General features: G+C 30.2%; 1 protein-coding gene across 8 annotated transcripts in view; it reads right to left on the bottom strand.

The window, feature by feature from the left end:
• Window positions 1-5,634: 5,634 nt before the first annotated feature.
• Window positions 5,635-18,473, bottom strand: part of Kap3 (kinesin associated protein 3) — a 62,678-nt gene continuing 49,839 nt past the window's right edge. For 7 of the 8 annotated variants that reach the window (XM_076503852.1, XM_076503848.1, XM_076503849.1 and 4 more), the window contains 6 exons: window positions 17,892-18,017; window positions 15,960-16,058; window positions 14,193-14,278; window positions 13,726-13,906; window positions 11,168-11,282; window positions 5,635-7,168 (listed from right to left, as the gene is read on the bottom strand). In XM_076503852.1, coding sequence (XP_076359967.1) covers window positions 7,015-7,168; window positions 11,168-11,282; window positions 13,726-13,906; window positions 14,193-14,278; window positions 15,960-16,058; window positions 17,892-18,017 — 761 coding nt within the window. In that variant the 3' untranslated portion in view covers window positions 5,635-7,014. Of the gene's footprint in view, window positions 7,169-8,228; window positions 8,287-11,167; window positions 11,283-13,725; window positions 13,907-14,192; window positions 14,279-15,959; window positions 16,059-17,891; window positions 18,018-18,473 lie in introns of all 8 variants that reach the window. The other variant, XM_076503856.1, reaches the window with a different exon arrangement.

Here is an 18,473-nt window from a genome sequence, read left to right as displayed (position 1 = left end):
CCCTCTACTTTTCCTCCCTTCTATTTTACCACATAGCATCTGTTTCTCTATCCCATTCTTCCAACAGATGTGTCCTAGAAATTCCATTTGTCTCTTTCTTATAGTTTTCATGATGGACCTTTTGTATCCTGCCAGTTCCATGACTTCCACATTTGTTTTTCTTTCAGTCCATGATATTTTTAGCATCCTTCTAAGGAACCACATTTCAGCAGCTTCTAATCTTTTTTCTGTATCTTTGTTCAGTGTCCAGCTCTCACAGCCATATAAGAGAACAGACCATACATATGATTTCAAGGTGTTAATTTTAGTGACATTTGTTATGTTCCTGTTTGTGAATATGGACTTCATTTTATTGAAAGTATCCTTGGACATTGCAACTCTTTTAATTATTTCTGGGTCACTCATTGCATTTGATGATATAGTATATCCAAGATATTTGAAGCTTTCGACTTGTTTTATTCTCACGTCCTTGCCGGTTATGCTACATGTGGGTGTAATTGATTGTTTTGAGATAACCATGCACTCTGTTTTCTTTGCATTTAACTGCAAGCCTTTTTCTTCACTCTCGTCTACTGTTGTTGTGAGGAGAGTCTGTAGATTTCGTTCGGAGTCCGCAATGAGGACTGTGTCATCAGCGTAGCGCAAGTTGTTGATATTGCATCCGCCTACTTTGACTCCCTGATGTTCATTGATGTTTCGTAGGATTATTTCGCTGTATAAGTTAAAAAGATCTGGGGAAAATACAAATCCCTAACTCACCCCTCTTTCAATTGGTCTATATTCACTCAATTCTTTTTCAATTTTGATAGCTGCCATTTGCTGCCAGTAAAGGTTTCTAAGGATTCTTAGATCTTTAGCATCGATGTTCAAGTCTGACAACATGTCGAATAGGTCACCATGTCTCACTTTGTCAAAGGCTTTAGAATAATCAATAAAACATAGATATAAATCCTTTTGTACTTCCAGTAATCTTTTCATGAGCATGTTTAGAGCGAAAATTGCATTTCTAGTGCCTTTATCGGCTATAAATCCAAACTGAGTATCAGAAATATCTTGTCTTATCTTATTCCTCATTCTAGACATGAGCACTCTTAAAAGAACCTTGGTAAGATGACTCATTAGACTAATTATCCTGTGCTGTTCACAGTCAGTTGTTCCGGGCTTTTTCGGCGATGCAATAAAGACTGATTTTTTAAAGTCTTCCGGTATTTCACCCGTGTCATAAATAGTGTTCAGTAGTTTCGTCACTTCCTGGATTCCCACTTCTTTTAGGGCTAATAAAAGTTCAATGGGTATATCGTCTGGACCAGCTGCTTTGCCTTTATGTATCTTCTTCATTGCATGTTTTACTTCATCAGGCATAATTGGAAGGCCTTCTGTGTCTATTTCTATGTGTGGGGTTGGGCTTCTGTTGTCGTTGTATAGTTCCCCAATATATTCTGACCATCTGTTAAGTATATCTTTTTTATCCATCAAGATTTCTCCATTCTTAGGTTTTAAGCATCCTGTTTTTGCTGATGGAGTCTTTCCTGTCACTTCACTAATTTTCTTATGCATATATTTGCTGTCTTTTACCTTGTTATTTTCAATCTCTGTACACTGGGTGTTAATCCATTCTTCCTTGGCAACATTGCATTTTTTCTTCACAAGTCTATTTAAGACTTATTTAAGAATTATTAGTAGAGCAATTATTCACAAGACCTCTGTCGGATCAAAAAAGTCTGAGACAAATTCATAACCTAGTCGTCTGAAAAAGTGTCTAAGATTTGTTTTTGGCTTAATTTCTTCACCTGTGCTTGAGTCACAGAGCAGGAGGGAAACACGTCTGGATTTTCCTCAACAACAATATCATCCTTATATGAAACAGTGATCGGCTCGCTAACCACATGAGGTTCAGCAATAACTTTCCCCACTCAAATCGTTTTCCAACAATACTGATCCACCCTGAATTGGCAGAGTAGGTCTTATTCCAACCACAAATGATCCCGAAACTAAGTCTGATGCTAAATAAATTATATGAAAAGGAAAATTAACAAAGTCATCCTCAATACCTTGAAAATAACAGACCCATCACTGACAGAACTCGAATCTAAAGGCAATACATCTAATATTAATGATTGGGTCATCCTACTATTACGTAAAATACGTGTGGGTATGAAATTAGCAGTGTCATTTGTCAAAGACACAGAACTAACAGACACAAAATGTCTAAATTTCTCCCTAACTACATCAACCTTTTTATCAGTGGCCAAATCAACGACAACGAATGATCTAGTAAAACTATGTCCGTATGTGTACACAAACAAACTGGGTGTTTCCTCATTATTTTTCGAACACCAACAATCGTACATAACATGATCAGGTTTGTTTATTTTTTACAAAAAATGACAGATAGGCTCTGATGATTTTGATGAAGTCTTATCCTGACTGTCAGAAGATTTCAAATAATAGGAGTTGGACGTTTTAGAAGAATCCTATACTTTAGTGAATTGAACAGGTACAAGTTTTTCTGAGATGGCGGGAATTTCTTCTTATGAAAAGTTGTTTTATCTGTTAAAGTGTGATTATCAGGAAGAGCAACTGATCTTATAGTTTTCAACATTTTTCATACAACTAAGTTTTGACGTCGTCACTTGCACAGTTTTTAAGTTCCTCAGTTAGACATAATTGTATTAATTTGTTGAACATGTTGCTAATATTCATAGAATTACACCATCGATCAAAATAAACCTCTTTTTTGTGGACGAATTCCAGATAAGGTTAATTTTCTTGCTTGCGATAACCTCGAAGCTTTTCGCGATAGGTCTCAACTTGTTGTTTTTAACCTTATCATAATCCATACAATTTTCTAGAGAGAAAGAGGAGAGAAGTATTTTGTGCTTTATCATTTAATACATTCTGTAACAATAATAACCATTTTTCGGTGGACCATTCCACGGTTTGGTTAACCTTCTGAAATTGTTGGAAGTATTTATCAACTTCATTTTTATTAAGTATAAATGGTGTTACTTTAATTTAAATACGCTACCAGTGAGCGTATAACGAAAACATAACGGGAGACTATATTTGGGGGCTGATACGTGAAAGTGATTTAAATTACAGTTACAAATCTTGAAAAACTACTCACTTCTAAACATTTTTGTATAACTTTAGTATAAATACATGTAAATCTTGATTCATATGTGTTTTTTTCAGACATTATGTAAATAAAAATGTGCAAATTTGCCGTTTTTACACAGAAATTTCTAAATTTCATTATCCAGGTCACATAAGCAATTAATAAATAACACATTCTATCCAGGAACAAAATTTGTGTTACGTAGTGTAATTTACCTCAGACGAGTCTCCGATTTATTATGTTATGTATCACTATTTCAAATATCTGGAAATTTTATTTTAGAAGGTACTTAAATGTTAATATGTGTTATATTTATATATTTTTTGTCAACAATATTGTTGCATACAATTTTTTTTCTTAACATAAACATATTTTAACATGCAAACAAAAATACAATTTATAATAACGGTTATTACAAATATTGGTTTACATACAATAGTTTCACAAATTATACCGATTTTTCTATCTAGATCATTATTTACATTGGAAGTTGTAGTGATAAGCTTGTTTGTTTGTTTGTTTTGAATTTCGCGCAAAGCTACTCGAGGGCTATGTGCGCTAACCGTCCCTAATTTAGCAGTGTAAGAATAGAGGGAAGGCAGCTAGTCATCACCACCCACCTCCAACTCTTGGGCTACTCTTTTACCAACGAATAGTGGGATTGACTGTCCATTATAACGCCCCACGGCTGAAAGGACGATCATTTCTGGTGCGACCGAGATTCAGAGTCGCACGTCTCAACCCTCCTAGCCACCGTAGTAATAAGCTATCAAATGTTTGTGACAGATTTATTTTTCTCCGAAATTATCAGCAAAACAACATGGTTATTAGAAAGGAGTAAGGATTTGAAAAATCCTTTAATAAAAGACTCGCGAATGTAACAATAAGATTTTTATGCTTAATGAAATAGATCAAATTATTTAATTTCCTGTTATTTATGAGCAGAGACAGCGGTAAGTGGGTGAGACTGCTGGGGATGAAACTACCCCAAAATGGACCTTATCCTCCCCTTTTAATACTCTTACCCCCCGTACCAATCGAATAATCTGACATTTAAAACAGGTTCGTTTCCACAATACTATAGTAGGTGTGCAGTTCCAATTATTGTTTTCGTTTCTTGACATTTATATACTTCAGCTATATAAACGTTTATACGTGTAACATGACATGCATTTTAAATGCACGTTTGTAATTTTTATACTGGTCAAACGCTTCATTACTTTATATAATTATGTAATCATGGGGTTTTACTGCCACATTACTTTATATAGTTATGTAATCATGGGGTTTTACTGCCACATTACTTTATATAGTTATGTAATCATGGGGTTTTACTGCCACATTACTTTATATAATTATGTAATCATGGGGTTTTACTGCCACATTACTTTATATAGTTATGTAATCATGGGGTTTTACTGCCACATTACTTTATATAGTTATGTAATCATGGGGTTTTACTGCCACATTCTGCATATAATAATGAAACTTTTCAATGAAATAATTCTTAACATCTTTATTTTACATTACAGTGAGAGTTCGGATTAATCAAATTAATGTGGGCATTTCTTTTGTTTGTTTTAAATTAATCGTAAAAACAAACAAAAAAACCTTTTAATTTTACTAGACTTTAATGAAAAATTCTAATCTGTTAATAAGTTGTGAAAACAAATGGCATAAATGTTACAAAGAAAAAATCTCAAACAAAATAAAAAATAAACAAACTTTCATTCTAATATTAGTTTTAAATCATTTTGTACTCCATAAAAATGGATAAGCATTTTTATGACAGAACAAAACACAGATATATGTTCTTTCTCATCACGTATACAACTCTGCTTTGGGAATACGTGGCCATACCATTCGATATTTTACTAACAAACTAATCTAAATATCAATGTCATAGTTAAAAGCCTAATTATTTTATTGTTTTCGATAGTTGGTTCCTAATAAATTTTTCCTGCATTTTTACCGCTAATTTGCTGTCATTTGCAGGGAAACTCTGAGGACTGTTTTTGTGTTAGTGGTGGGTGCTCGGATTTAAATCCTGACCTTATTGATTTAAGTTTAGTGCATCTTACATTCAACAAGGGTTTCCACCATTAGGGCTTGATTCAACTAACTACTTCAAATTTTTCAAAAAGGGTGTTGAGTTTTTGACAATCTTAAAACTAGGTTGACTGGTGCATTAACAAATTTGAATGTAGAAGGCTTCTTTCTTTCATCTTTCTCACACGTGGTTCATTAGCTTATTATTATTTTAGCATTATTTCAATTTACCGTCTAGTCTTTAGAATGACGGGCTATTTCCAATAAATAGGTATTATCAAGTCTTGTATGTTTATTTTGTCACTAAAATTTAGCTTTTGTTGACTTTATTTTTGTCCAAAGTACTGGAATCCAAATTCACAGAATATGCTTTAAATTGTGTCCTTTTACCCAACCACCTCTTTACGTGGTTTGTTGTATAAATATCTGAATACATTCAAACATATTTCAAGAAATCCACAAGCATGTCCGCTTCTTGCAATATTCATTTATTATTCTTTTATGACAAAGATTACATGTGCTGATGAAGTAGATAATATTTATAAATAAAATAAATAACTAAATATACATCTAAGACTATATTATTTTACTTACAATTTTGATCTCTCTAAGTAGCTAATATATATGTTTGAAATTTACTAATAACATTTTTTTACACTTCAAAAAACATAAAGTTATGGGAACTACACATTAGCACTTCAGTAGGACATAGTAACCAACAACAAATCACAAGAACCATTAATACATCACTGTGCAGAAAAACAGCCACTAATGTTATATTTTCATGTAACAATATACTTTTTTTTAATATTGCACAAATACATATGATAATAACTACATTACTTCACAATATTTCCACCCGAATTATGCAATGCCATAACTATCTGATTGTATAACAGCTTGACTAACAGAAATGTAAGAAATTGAAGTACGTACACCAACAACATTCTACTGCAAATATTAGATAATGTTAGACAATTTAAGCATGACACATATTGTGAAAATAATGCAAAGATGTTAAAACTGGAAAAGGTTAATGGAAGTTATGCATTAGAAAACTTACACAACAAATTCTCAAACACATCAAAGAATGTTTCTTATTCATGTTTATAAAGAAGTTACTCTTTGTACAATCTGTATTTACCTTTCAAATCCATATTTCTAATAGCTGAAAGTTACCAAAAAATATCTTAATTTGTTTGAATTTTGCTTTGTGAATATTTATCTGGGCAGCTTCTATTTTATCAAAGCACTAATTCTTGAACAAAATCTGGGCTTCCTAAAAATAAAGTTCCCCCTTCCTACAAGTTTTCTACACCATAAAAAAATATTAAATAAAATAAGCATGCGGTTCCATAAATAATTAACTTTTAGACATATTAAAAAAACAAGTACAAAAAGTAGCAATGAAGATTGTAATAATTTATGCACAAGCACTATTAGGGATAAATATAAAAGTAACTAAATGAATTTCTTAAGAATTTATACACAAAAAACAGACTTTTAGCTTTAATGCATGTATTCATTAATGTGTGTGAATTTTGAGTAAAATAGATACAAGGTGAAATGAGAAAAACAATTCATTGACAAAATAATTTAAAAAGTATATATGGGTACTTTCACAATGCAGATTATTAAAAAAATCCCAGACATCCATCTGTTGAACAGTAAATGTTCATATACTAATTCTCTTAATGTATCTTAAAGGAAAATTCTGATGCAGAATTCTAATCAATATATTCTCTCTGTTTTTGCATCATCCATTAGACTTCTCACCCATTAGACCACTATCTGACACAACAGTATTATCAAGATTCATGGTTAAATGTACATTTTTAATGAATTTATTAATGAAACAAAAACATTCCAGTGTTTGGTGCACTATTGTCTACGGCATTTCCATTAACAAAGGCTACAGATGGTGGCCGCTTATGGTAAATGTTGCTATCCACACCAAGTGATGACATTCGATCTCTCAACATGTCCACATCAACACTATATCTAGGAAAAAACAAAAAACAGTTACCTATGAATTTAAATTTAGGATGAAATAACCACATAAACAATCAATATGGCAGATCCAAATACACGTGTACATATAAACGGAGTGGACCACAATACACCCAAAATAAAGGAAAACAAAACAACAGATAACAACCTTTCTTTCAGATTAAGATTTACTTGAATGATCACTGAATCAGTCCAATATTACAAATGTTCAGTGTGTACACCATTATTATCAATGTATGTGTGATATAAGATTTTTAAAAAGTCACAAGGTTTACAACAGAATTAACCGTGTTGGGAAGCTTCTGTAGCTCATCCTGGATGTTTGTACACAAAGGCTTTAAAATTGTAACCTTTATTTTTACTCACACATTAAGAGATGATAAGCCTTTAATAACTAAAATGTCATAGGATCTGACCTAGGTCAACATATTTCTAAGAAAATAATAATAATTATTCATTAAAAAATTCTATTCAGTTTTAATCCAACTTCACAGCCAAATAAGCTCGCAATTATTACTGATTCTTCAATAAGAAACCTTTATTATAGTTTAGTGTGAAGAATAATGTATTAAATAAATATGATAATTTGCTACTCGTGCAGTTAAAGAAAGAGAAAAGCTCACCTTTTATCATCAAAAAGAATTTGATATAAGGACAATAGCTGTGCAAAATGCTTCTACAAAACAAAAATGTGCAAATTGTGTTTTTTATGATAACATCAGCACAGAGTGTAAATATTTTTTCCAGTTTCCTCTCAAATAGCCTAAAGCTTTGAATTTTATAGCCCAGAAAGCTTGACATAATATGGTGAACAACATAAAAATGCTACTTACACAAGTCTCTTATCGGAAATACATATTGGTCTGTTTAAGTACGAGATGTTAGAAAAAATATTTACATTCTCACCAAGATGTTTTCTCTCACATGCTACCCTAAAACAAAAACAGCTCATGCGTTATCAGCTTTGGCAGCTTAAGTCATCTAAAAATGTGCAGGCTTGTGGCTACTATCACATGGTGATGGTCTCGAGACAAGATTAATATTTACTCACAGGAAGCTGATCACAGGATATCTTTGCTTGAGATCTTGCACTACTGGCAGTGATTGGTCTGCAGATGTACATGTACAGATATAAACGTTGTGGTGCTTGATGCACAGATTTGGTGTTCACTTACTTTGTTTACCAACACATTTTATTTTCTGATTGAACAAAATCAGGGCCTACATGTAATACTTTATATACAAAGTTGCACATTTCTTTAAATTTTTCAGGCCCAAGCAACATTCAAGTTTCTACGACTGACACCAAACAATTATTGAGTTAGTTTAATGACAAACTTCAGAAATTATACTGTATAATAAAATACATTAATTAATAAATTTTCCATATATTAATACAAAAAAAGCTACATGTACTACATACACCTACCAAGAGTTTATAAAAGTGACATATTATAAACAAAATGTAATTTGTATTTTTAGCTTTATTAGTATCTTTCTTTGTTTTTGAACACTTCCATTTTTAAAACTCAGTAAATAAGATAAATTCTCATTCATGGGATATTCAACATGGGTAAGCATCTGATGTGAAACTTCATCATATGCCAAATAATACTTAATTTAATCAACAATATTCATATACATCACTAAGTGGAGAACAGAAAAAACAAAAGACACTCCACCCATGCTCCTCTGAGAGCCAATTAATTAATTAAACTGAGTCTAAATAATAAATTTCTCTCCCTTATATCTTGATACATAAAGAAAATTGGAGAAAAAAATACTTCTAGGCTAACAATATTGAACTAAAGTCTTGCTTCTTATTGATTTAATGTGATTGCCTTAAATCCAAAGAAAAGGTCTGCATATCAAAATTTGGATGTGAGCTCTAAGTATGATCTGAAGTCTTGTAACTTTTTGTGACTGAGCTACAAGTGTAATTTTTCAAATTTTATTAACAAAGAGATTTGTTTGTTTCTTTAAGTTAAATATCAAGCAATATCTTGTAATGCTAAGTCAAGTGAGCAATGTAATCTTCTATGCACAGTACATTGTTTGTGAAAGAGTTTAAGTACTGTGCAACATTTACCAAACAAAAACAATAAAGCTCTACATATAATTTTCTGTACATTGTGCTATTTTACGTAAAGAAACAAAAGATACAACACTTGAAACAATGAATAATGTTTTATTATTAATTAGTTAACTGACTAGTTTTGGTAAGTTGGTTAAACTTGGTTTTTTTGTGATGGTAACCGTGTTATCAAAGCTAACTGACTAAAGTCACCAGTAATATAACACTTTTGTTTTTATTGGGACACTTCATAATTTCTTTCACTTTTCTTTAGACAAATGAAATCTGATTTAATTTATAAACATCTGTTTTTACTTATGGTTTGAGTCACATAATTAGAAATTAAAAAATATTCATCCCACTAATCATAAATAATAGTGTTTGTTTGATCTAACACAAACAAGATACTACAAAATGTTACCAGTATTAAACAAATGTTGTGGTCTTTGTGGGAATCCACACCTAAATGTAGTCTTGCGTTATTTTTTATGTTGTTCAAACAATCCCTATGTAGATTTCTCTTCATTTACGGACATACATTTTTTTTATCCTTTCCATGTGTTTTTGCGATCAGATTTATATTTTATGTAACTTGAAAAAAAAACACCTACCATAAACACTTTGTTTTAGAATCTGATTAACGTGGCTCAAATAACTTAGCCTACAATTACAGGTAAGTGGAATAATTGTTTGAAACTTTTATTAAACATTTTAAGAAAATGATGTTTCTTGTAAAATTAGGCCTCAATTTAATTTGAAAAACATAAACATTTCTTTGTTATTGTTCGTTGAATTTTGTGCAAAGCTACTTGAGGCCTATTTATAGGCCGTCAGTAAATAATATCCACTATCACCTTGTGCACTACTATAATGGAATAGTAGAATGTTAGTGTCACTCTCATAACATACCCACAGCCCTTGAGATCAAAGTGTAATTATTTTTCTGGGCATGAAACATGGAAGGACAATCTGACATGTTAACCACCAGATTGTACATGGCCCAACAACAACTAATGTGATTCCTTTTGCAACATGATTTTTGTGTGTAAAACTTAAACAGTTGAAGGGCTGGTAAACAGCCAACATGTTTACTTTTTCCTTACAATGTATCACTTCTGTTATTAACTTTAGTAACACTAATATCTACTTCACAAACTCTATCTTTAATATTATCAATGGCACTGAAGTATTGTGAGAAATTACACAATATGTAGCAACAAAAAAATACTGATTAAATAAAACTTCATCCATTTTGATGATCATTGGTCTACTGTGTAATATTGAATAATATATTAGACATAATGCTATAATATTATTCACACATCCACATTTACATAGTAAGTTAATAAGAACTTAAAAACCCATAAACCTTTGCCTAGCCTGAAGCTAAAATATCTAATGAAGGTCTGTCATAAAAAAACAAAAAAAAAAAATAAAACAAATTCTCTTTCATTAGTAAAATAATTATTTTTGTTTTCATAGCTATCTGCTTTATTTATATAGTGGTAATGAAGATTTTTAAACCATCTCCAAAAGTAGTAATAAAGGTATTAAACATCAGATACTCCTCAATGGCTGACTGTTGAAACTTAACTTTCTTAAGAGAATACAAGTAAAAATAGCTACCAAACTCTGTTTAAAGCTTACATAGTGTAACCATGCAACTAGTCATGACCATCTAAACCATACTTTAAAACATGCTGCATTTAGAACTTTCCACATGGAAGCATCATTTCTTTCTGTAGCAATTTTAAGAAGAATATAAATGCTAAAGGTAATTTTCTCAAATAGAATGTGTATTCATGATCTATTACAACCTTAAAGACTGATCTAATAACACCTGAAAAAGAACTGGTGTGTCAGTAATTGGTATTAAAGCAATGTAAAGGTAATAAAATACAAATACATTTCCTCACCTGTTCTTATACCTTGACATGGGTCTTCCTGCAGATTCAGTAGTCCTATTACTTCGACTGACATCAAGAAATTCAGGAGACAGGTTACCTTCAACAGTAAGAGAGTCATAGCCACCTGGTGAAACAAAATAAAAGATCAGGAATGTGATGTTTATTGACACTGTTATTGTGGCTCATCCCAACATCCTGACTTTAATACAGATGTCAAGATACAATTGCGCACATCTGCTGTTTGGTTGGTCACCAGAAAAACATCATGATGATGGCAATGAGAACCACAAGTTTTCTTTTACATCAATTTTTCTCTTCTTATATGATGGTGTTTTTTTTTGTGTTTTATTACTTCTGTGAAACAAGATGCTTTTATAAGAAATATGAATAAGTATTTATGAATATGTGCATGTTAATAAAGTATAGATAGATTCTAGAACCTTTTAAATACGTTTTCAAAATTGAACTTTAAACAGGTATTTATTTTTTGATGTTATCTTTCACTTTAGCTGCATTATCCCTAGCTTTTGTCACTTACTGAAATCCTACAGTAAAACTTCTCTCTTGTTTACAGAATTTACATCTCTGAATTAGATTATACACACACACACACACACATTAACCCAGTGAACCTCACATACCAAATGAATGAGAGGGCAGGGAGAACAGTACCAACTAGAAATGAATATACTATACAAAATACGAAGTTGATGTTGACTGACTTCTTATACACGACTACTCTACAATATTTTCAACCACTCACTTCTAGAAATGTAAAAAATGGTACACCTATAATTTCTATTCCCAGAGGCTGTATGTTCTTGTAATGGATTTTCATACTGAATCAAAGATACATGGTTTGTAGTGTGTTTTTCAATAAAATATATAACAACCAAATATAAAATTTTATTTCACCATCTTTCCCAATTTTTCCTGGGAATACAAAATTTGTGACTCTCAAGGGGAATAAAGGAAAAAAAATAATCCAAAACTGATTAAAAAGTACCATTCCTTTTGAGCAAAAAAAATGAAATATGTCACTTGTTACGCTTAGTGTCAAAGACTAAAAAGCTTTTCAGAAGGGTTAAAAGCATTTTAAAAGTGCCACTGATAGGTATAAAATATAAGTAATATTTTGTTGGAGCAGGACAATTTTACAGTCAGTGGTATGTTGCTAGTTCTATTATGTAACAAACTTGTTCAGTGACGTAGGGGAGAGGCAAGTCATGACAACACTGCTACTAAAAAAACAAATAAAAAAAATAAGGTAAAAAAGATGGAAGAATCCTAGAAATGATACCTGGTTCACTTACCACAGTTCACGATCCTGTTAACCAAAGAAATAATCTTATAGGTATATTAGAAAAACAATAATAATCAGCAAACCTACTAAACTTGGATTTTATGTATTCATACACTTATAAATTCCAAGTACACATTTAAATACAAAATAAATAGAATTGTTAATTTTCCAGTCAATGATATTAATCCAGAGTATGAAGAGTTCATACTGGAGATATGAAAGAAAACTAGGATAAAGAGCTTGAAGCAAAGATGTATGAACAGAATACAAAACTACCCCTAGGACTAATCAAAGCCTAAAATGGGAATGATACAGTAACAACGATAAAAAGAAATAATGCTGTTAAGCAGTGTCTACAGATTAATATGAAAAAATATCTTCAAGAAACAATAACCAAAAAAACTGTAAGAGATTAAATTTGACAGAAGTTAACATGTACATTCTCTGATTTTGTCAGAGTAAAACTTAAACAAAAATTATTTCAGCAAATATAATAATATAAAAAAAGTAGATAATATGTATAGCTAGAAAATAAGGAATCCCAACTCTTCTTCAAAAAGCAGACAAATATAAACTTGAAGTTAATATCTAACAAATTACTTAGCAAAACAATCCACGAAAACTAAAAACACAGGGAGGTTGAGATATTTATTGCCTATCCTGAATCTCTGTATAAAGGAATTGATGAGACTATTTACTCTCAAACCCAATGAATCTGGAACAGAAGTGTGATATGGAAAGCTTGAGACTCAGCTATGTAACAAAGGGATCAAGTGTAAAATAATTTACATGAAAGTGGGGTCAATAAAACGTATGTTTGAAAGCCGCTCTGAGAATAATAATATGTGGAAAAAAATGGAAATTAAAACTTTATTGCATTAATTAAACAGAAAGCATGAATCGTGTTGACCTGTGTTGTTGGATTTATAACAAAAACTGCAAAGAGTTTAAAAGTCAGTAAACTAGCTGTCCATAGATTATCAAAATTATAACTGCAAAAAGTAACAATACTTCGTGAGAAAACTTTAATGGTCATATTTACAATACCTAAATTTTAATAATTCCAATATATGTAGAAGAGTGTTATAGCTACTAAAAAAACACAACAGTTTAAAAAACTTCTTACATACCAAAATCATAACATTCACAAAAATATATACAGAATTTAATCTACTATTGTGTAAAGGATTTAAACTGTTTTAGGATAAGTAGAACTTACAGAAACATACAGGATTTAAAAAAATAAAACATTAGGCCTACTAACCATATATCAGATCTGACTGTTCCAAAATGTCTGACTCCTGAATAAAAGGGCCAATCTGTTCATCAATATACAGATCAGCAGCTTCATCCATCTGTTGGGACTGAACCATGTCTAACCACTGAGAATTGTGCCAACGAAATTTATCCAGCTGGATTCTTTTTGTCCATTCCTCATCATGTTCCTGTTATACAAACGGAGGAAGAACATTAAGATTACATTGTATTACAACACAATCATACTTTATTTCACAAATGTGTTTATGAAGTACCTTTTAATTTTGTTTAAAAAGGTGTTTTTGTTTTCAACTCACCAAAGATGATTTTTTTTTCATTTACATGCTAGAAATATGTTATAATAAATATATATATATATATATATTCTAAATGTTGAATGCAAAATTTTTCTATTAAGTGAAAACATAAAAATTGTTATTACACAATCCAAAAAGCTAAATATAATAAACTTACAGCAATCACATCTAAAGTGCTATCACAGATCTTTCTTATTTCTGGGTTTGTGTCATGTAGAAGGTCAATAAGATAAGCAGGTGCTTCTAATATAGAATTAAGGAAATTAATTATCTTGTACACACAACAAATGTTCTGATGATAGAATCGTAAATAAAAAACATGAGAAAGGAGGAAGATATTTGGATTTCTAGAAATAAAAGCCTAATTATGCTTTGAGTAGTGAGAACTTTTCTTCAAATAAGTTGCTAGATTTAGTTTAAATGTACAAAACAATTATGGTGAGAAAAATTACTCCATCAACTTAAGATGAATACTTGGAAACATTTCTTATCCTATCTTGTTTTTCTGAAAATCAGAGAAAAAGAAATGTATTATATAGACTGGTTAACCAAGAATACACTCAACTGATAGCTTATTAAAACAATGTGTGTCTAAATGGCAATTTGGTTTGGAAATGAAGGCTACTAAAAGAACATGGGAATCTATAACATAAATTGAGAGAATTAGACAAATATATCTCACAAAACTTAAAATTTATATCTAAGGTCACTGAAATCTAAATCATGTATACAAATTACTTTTTTAGAATATTCTATTTTAATAAACACACTTGTTGCTTCTTTATTATCAAGGCATAACAAAACTGAATCTCACTTCATAATTTTACTTCCTATTGTAATTAGTCAAGCTAAATAGGCTGGAGAATTGATTGAAAAATACATCATACCACGTAAAATTATTGTTACACCAAACCAGGCATATTAGCTACAAAAGTTTTCTGCTACTAATTTTTCACAAACCAAAATAATATTACAAAAAAAGTTAAATTTATTAATATTTATTCCTTACTGACTGAAGCCAAACAGGTAAAATGTATATACTTTTGAGTACCCACATGTAAACAAATTCCATTTCCAATTATCTTAATGCCAGGCCCAAGAGAAAGAAGCAATTATGAACTCACAAGTTAAAATTAGGCCTTCACCATAATGAAAATGATATAAAAAGGATCTGAAATCAAAGAAATGCATTTTGGCTTATTTATTGTCTTTACCTCTGAGCACTATTACTGAAGAATTGTTTGCATAACAGTCAACCAGTATTTTAACACAAAATAAATCTAAAAAAATTCTTTTTTGAGTAAACCCCCCTTTTTTTTTTCAAAGCAACCATGTCTATGACAAGGAAATACATGATTATGGTGCCACTGATGTTAATTTAATGGTTTCTTTAACCAACTTTAACCAGTTATTCACATTTCTTTATTAACACCTGTATTTATAAGATGAATAATATAAAATTATCTTTTATTTGTTTGTGGAAATAATACACTATTTTGGGGCAGTTCGATTTCATTAAAAAAAAGTAAAAAAAGTATTTTAATAGTACATGAAAATTGTTATGTTATGAAAAGTCAAAGTTGTATTTTCTTTTAAGATTTAAAATTCAGACATATGCAAAAAAACCCTTCTTGTGCAAGTACAAAATTTTCTATGTTTTTTCTTTGTAATATTAATCTATTTCCTCACTTAAGTAAGGAAAAGCTTTACCATCAAAGTAAAGTACATTTGCAAGTAAATCTTTCTTGTGTTCATAAGGGAACACTTTTTATACTGCACATTAAATTACATGGATTTCTTAACATAACAGTGATAATATTATAATCAAAGTTTTCCCTTTAAACAAGAAAGAATTTCACATAATCTGAAAGTTTCCATAAGTTAAAACTTTGTAAAATGTCTACATTTTGATAGGAAAGGATACGAGTCTCTTTGATCATTTGCTCCTGAGTGGAAGGATGTTTAATAAGATGATGAAATACATATACAATTTGTAGAACTACCTCATCATCCTCTTGCTTGGCTGGTAAAACAAAATAAACACTTAAACAGTGTAGCAAGTAAATGATAATTCCATGACTTTTAACAATGTTACAAGTAAATGACAATTACATGACTTATAACAATGGTACAAGTAAATGATAATTACATGACTTATAACAATGTTACAGTAAGTGACAATTCCATGACTTATAACAATGGTATAAATAAATGATAATCACGTGACTCTTAACAATGTTACAAGTAAATGACAATTCCATGACTTATAACAATGGTACAAGTAAATGATAATTACATGACTTATAACAATGTTACAGTAAGTGACAATTCCATGACTTATAACAATGGTATAAATAAATGATAATCACGTGACTCTTAACAATGTTACAAGTAAATGACAATTCCATGACTTATAACAATGGTACAAGTAAATGATAATTACATGACTTTTAACAATGTTACAAATAAATGTTTCATTTGATTGCCTACACAGAAATGTACAAGAAAAATTTTGTAAGTTATCTGAAGTTTCTAAGAGCAATAAAGAAAAAAAAATGTTTAATTCTTAATCAATTACAGAAATGATACTTGCATTCCTCTGATTTAAAGTTTAAAATAATTTGTTAACAAATTTTAGATCATTTTTTTTAAACTGTTATTCTGAGAAAAAATTGTTTTAGTTCTTAACAAGATTTTCCTTCCAGATTTATGGTTTTAAACATAAACAAAATTATAATTTATTGTAGTCAAATAAGCAAGGAAAGTATGTGATGTCACTGTTCATGTACTTCCAATTTGATATTTATTACCACATATAAGACAGTATATTTCAGATAATGTTTACATATTTTTAGTTCTCCGTTCTGTTTTTATATATAGTAATTAAATATTTTCTTTCTGTGTGCGTATATATATATATATATATTGGTGAACTGGAATAATACTAGTGTAACTCATAGAATAATTTAATACATTTGATACTTGTGTATATAAAACATTTACACATATAGCTGAAAGGTATATCATTTGACAATAAAACCTAATATCAAGTAATGTGATTGTGTTATTTTATCACTGTGTCCAGACTAGCAGAAAGTTGTTTATAAAACTATGCCACTGAGTTTGTCATGTCAAGAGTGCACTTACAGAACAAAGAAAATATTCAATTGATAACATCACTAATTATAAAGCAAATACCATTCAACTTTTCTTGTGGACAAACACACACACACACACACATAATTTTGCTTTCATCTATTTACCATTAACTCACATTATAAAAATTACTAACACTTCCAGAATATAATTTTTATGTTATTTGTTATGAACACACATCATTAAAAAAGTTAGGATTTTTTCACTGACTTAGTGGTTGAAGTAAAGTTTTCTTTAGTTGAATATTTTTGTTGAAAATGATCATAAAAGCTAGTATCTTAAATTGGTGATTTTATTACTAATTCATTCCAGTACTCAATATAAAAACAATTACCTTTTAAGGATTTCATACTTATTTTTACATATAATTGGAGAACTAAATCTATTGTTAGGTGTTTATCTTACAGAAGTTAAGACTTTTATCTAGATCTGTTTTTCCAAATGTATTCTGTATGATATTTTCCTAACTAGATATTATTAATACACATATTTAAAGTAATTTATCATTGAAAAAAAACAATAACATGGTAAGTGTGTAGCTTTAAAAAAATTAATCTTTGAGTCAAATAATATCAGTATTAACAAAGTATGTTTTAATATTTCAATCAAAGTGTTCAGACATTATTCATTTGAAAGTAAAATAAAATTTCATTTAAAACAGAAACATTTTAAATTTTATACACTTAAGTGATCCACTTACCATTTAGAAGCTCAATTAGAGATTTTAAGATCCCAGACTTGGCTATGAAACGAGCACATGATTCATCTGCTACCACAGTTCCAATTAAGACGACCACTTCAAGCACTATATCATCTTCACAAACTCCTTACATTAATATAAAAGCAAATTATTAATTAAATAAAATAATTAATTCTGAAGTAAGAAATGTATTACAAACTTATGTAAACTAATATTCAGAACATAAACACAGATCCAGAACTTTAAGCAAATTTTAAATACATCTTTCTATAAAATTACATAGAATTAAAATTTCATTTTGAAATAATTTTATGGAAATGAAACCTGAGAATGAAAATTGTTTACTTTAGAGTTTTTGTTCAAAGCAACATAATAGTTACCTGTGCATTGACATCTGTAATACTGAACCAATAGGGTAGAAAGAATGCAACTAAATATTGGGCTACTCTTATCCAACTGAAGAGTGGATGTGACTGTTAATGTTATAAGATACATATGGCCCCAAAACAGTTTTGTTTTTGTAGCAAGAGGATGTGATCTGAGCATGCTAACCACTAGACTATGACTAGCCCCCTAATGCTT

The sequence above is a fragment of the Tachypleus tridentatus genome, chromosome 6 (genome assembly GCF_004210375.1).
Source record: "Tachypleus tridentatus isolate NWPU-2018 chromosome 6, ASM421037v1, whole genome shotgun sequence".
Classification (NCBI taxonomy): domain Eukaryota; kingdom Metazoa; phylum Arthropoda; class Merostomata; order Xiphosura; family Limulidae; genus Tachypleus; species Tachypleus tridentatus.
The sequence above is the reverse complement of the archived record's forward strand: the minus strand, read 5'-3'. Positions and strand labels throughout refer to the sequence as shown.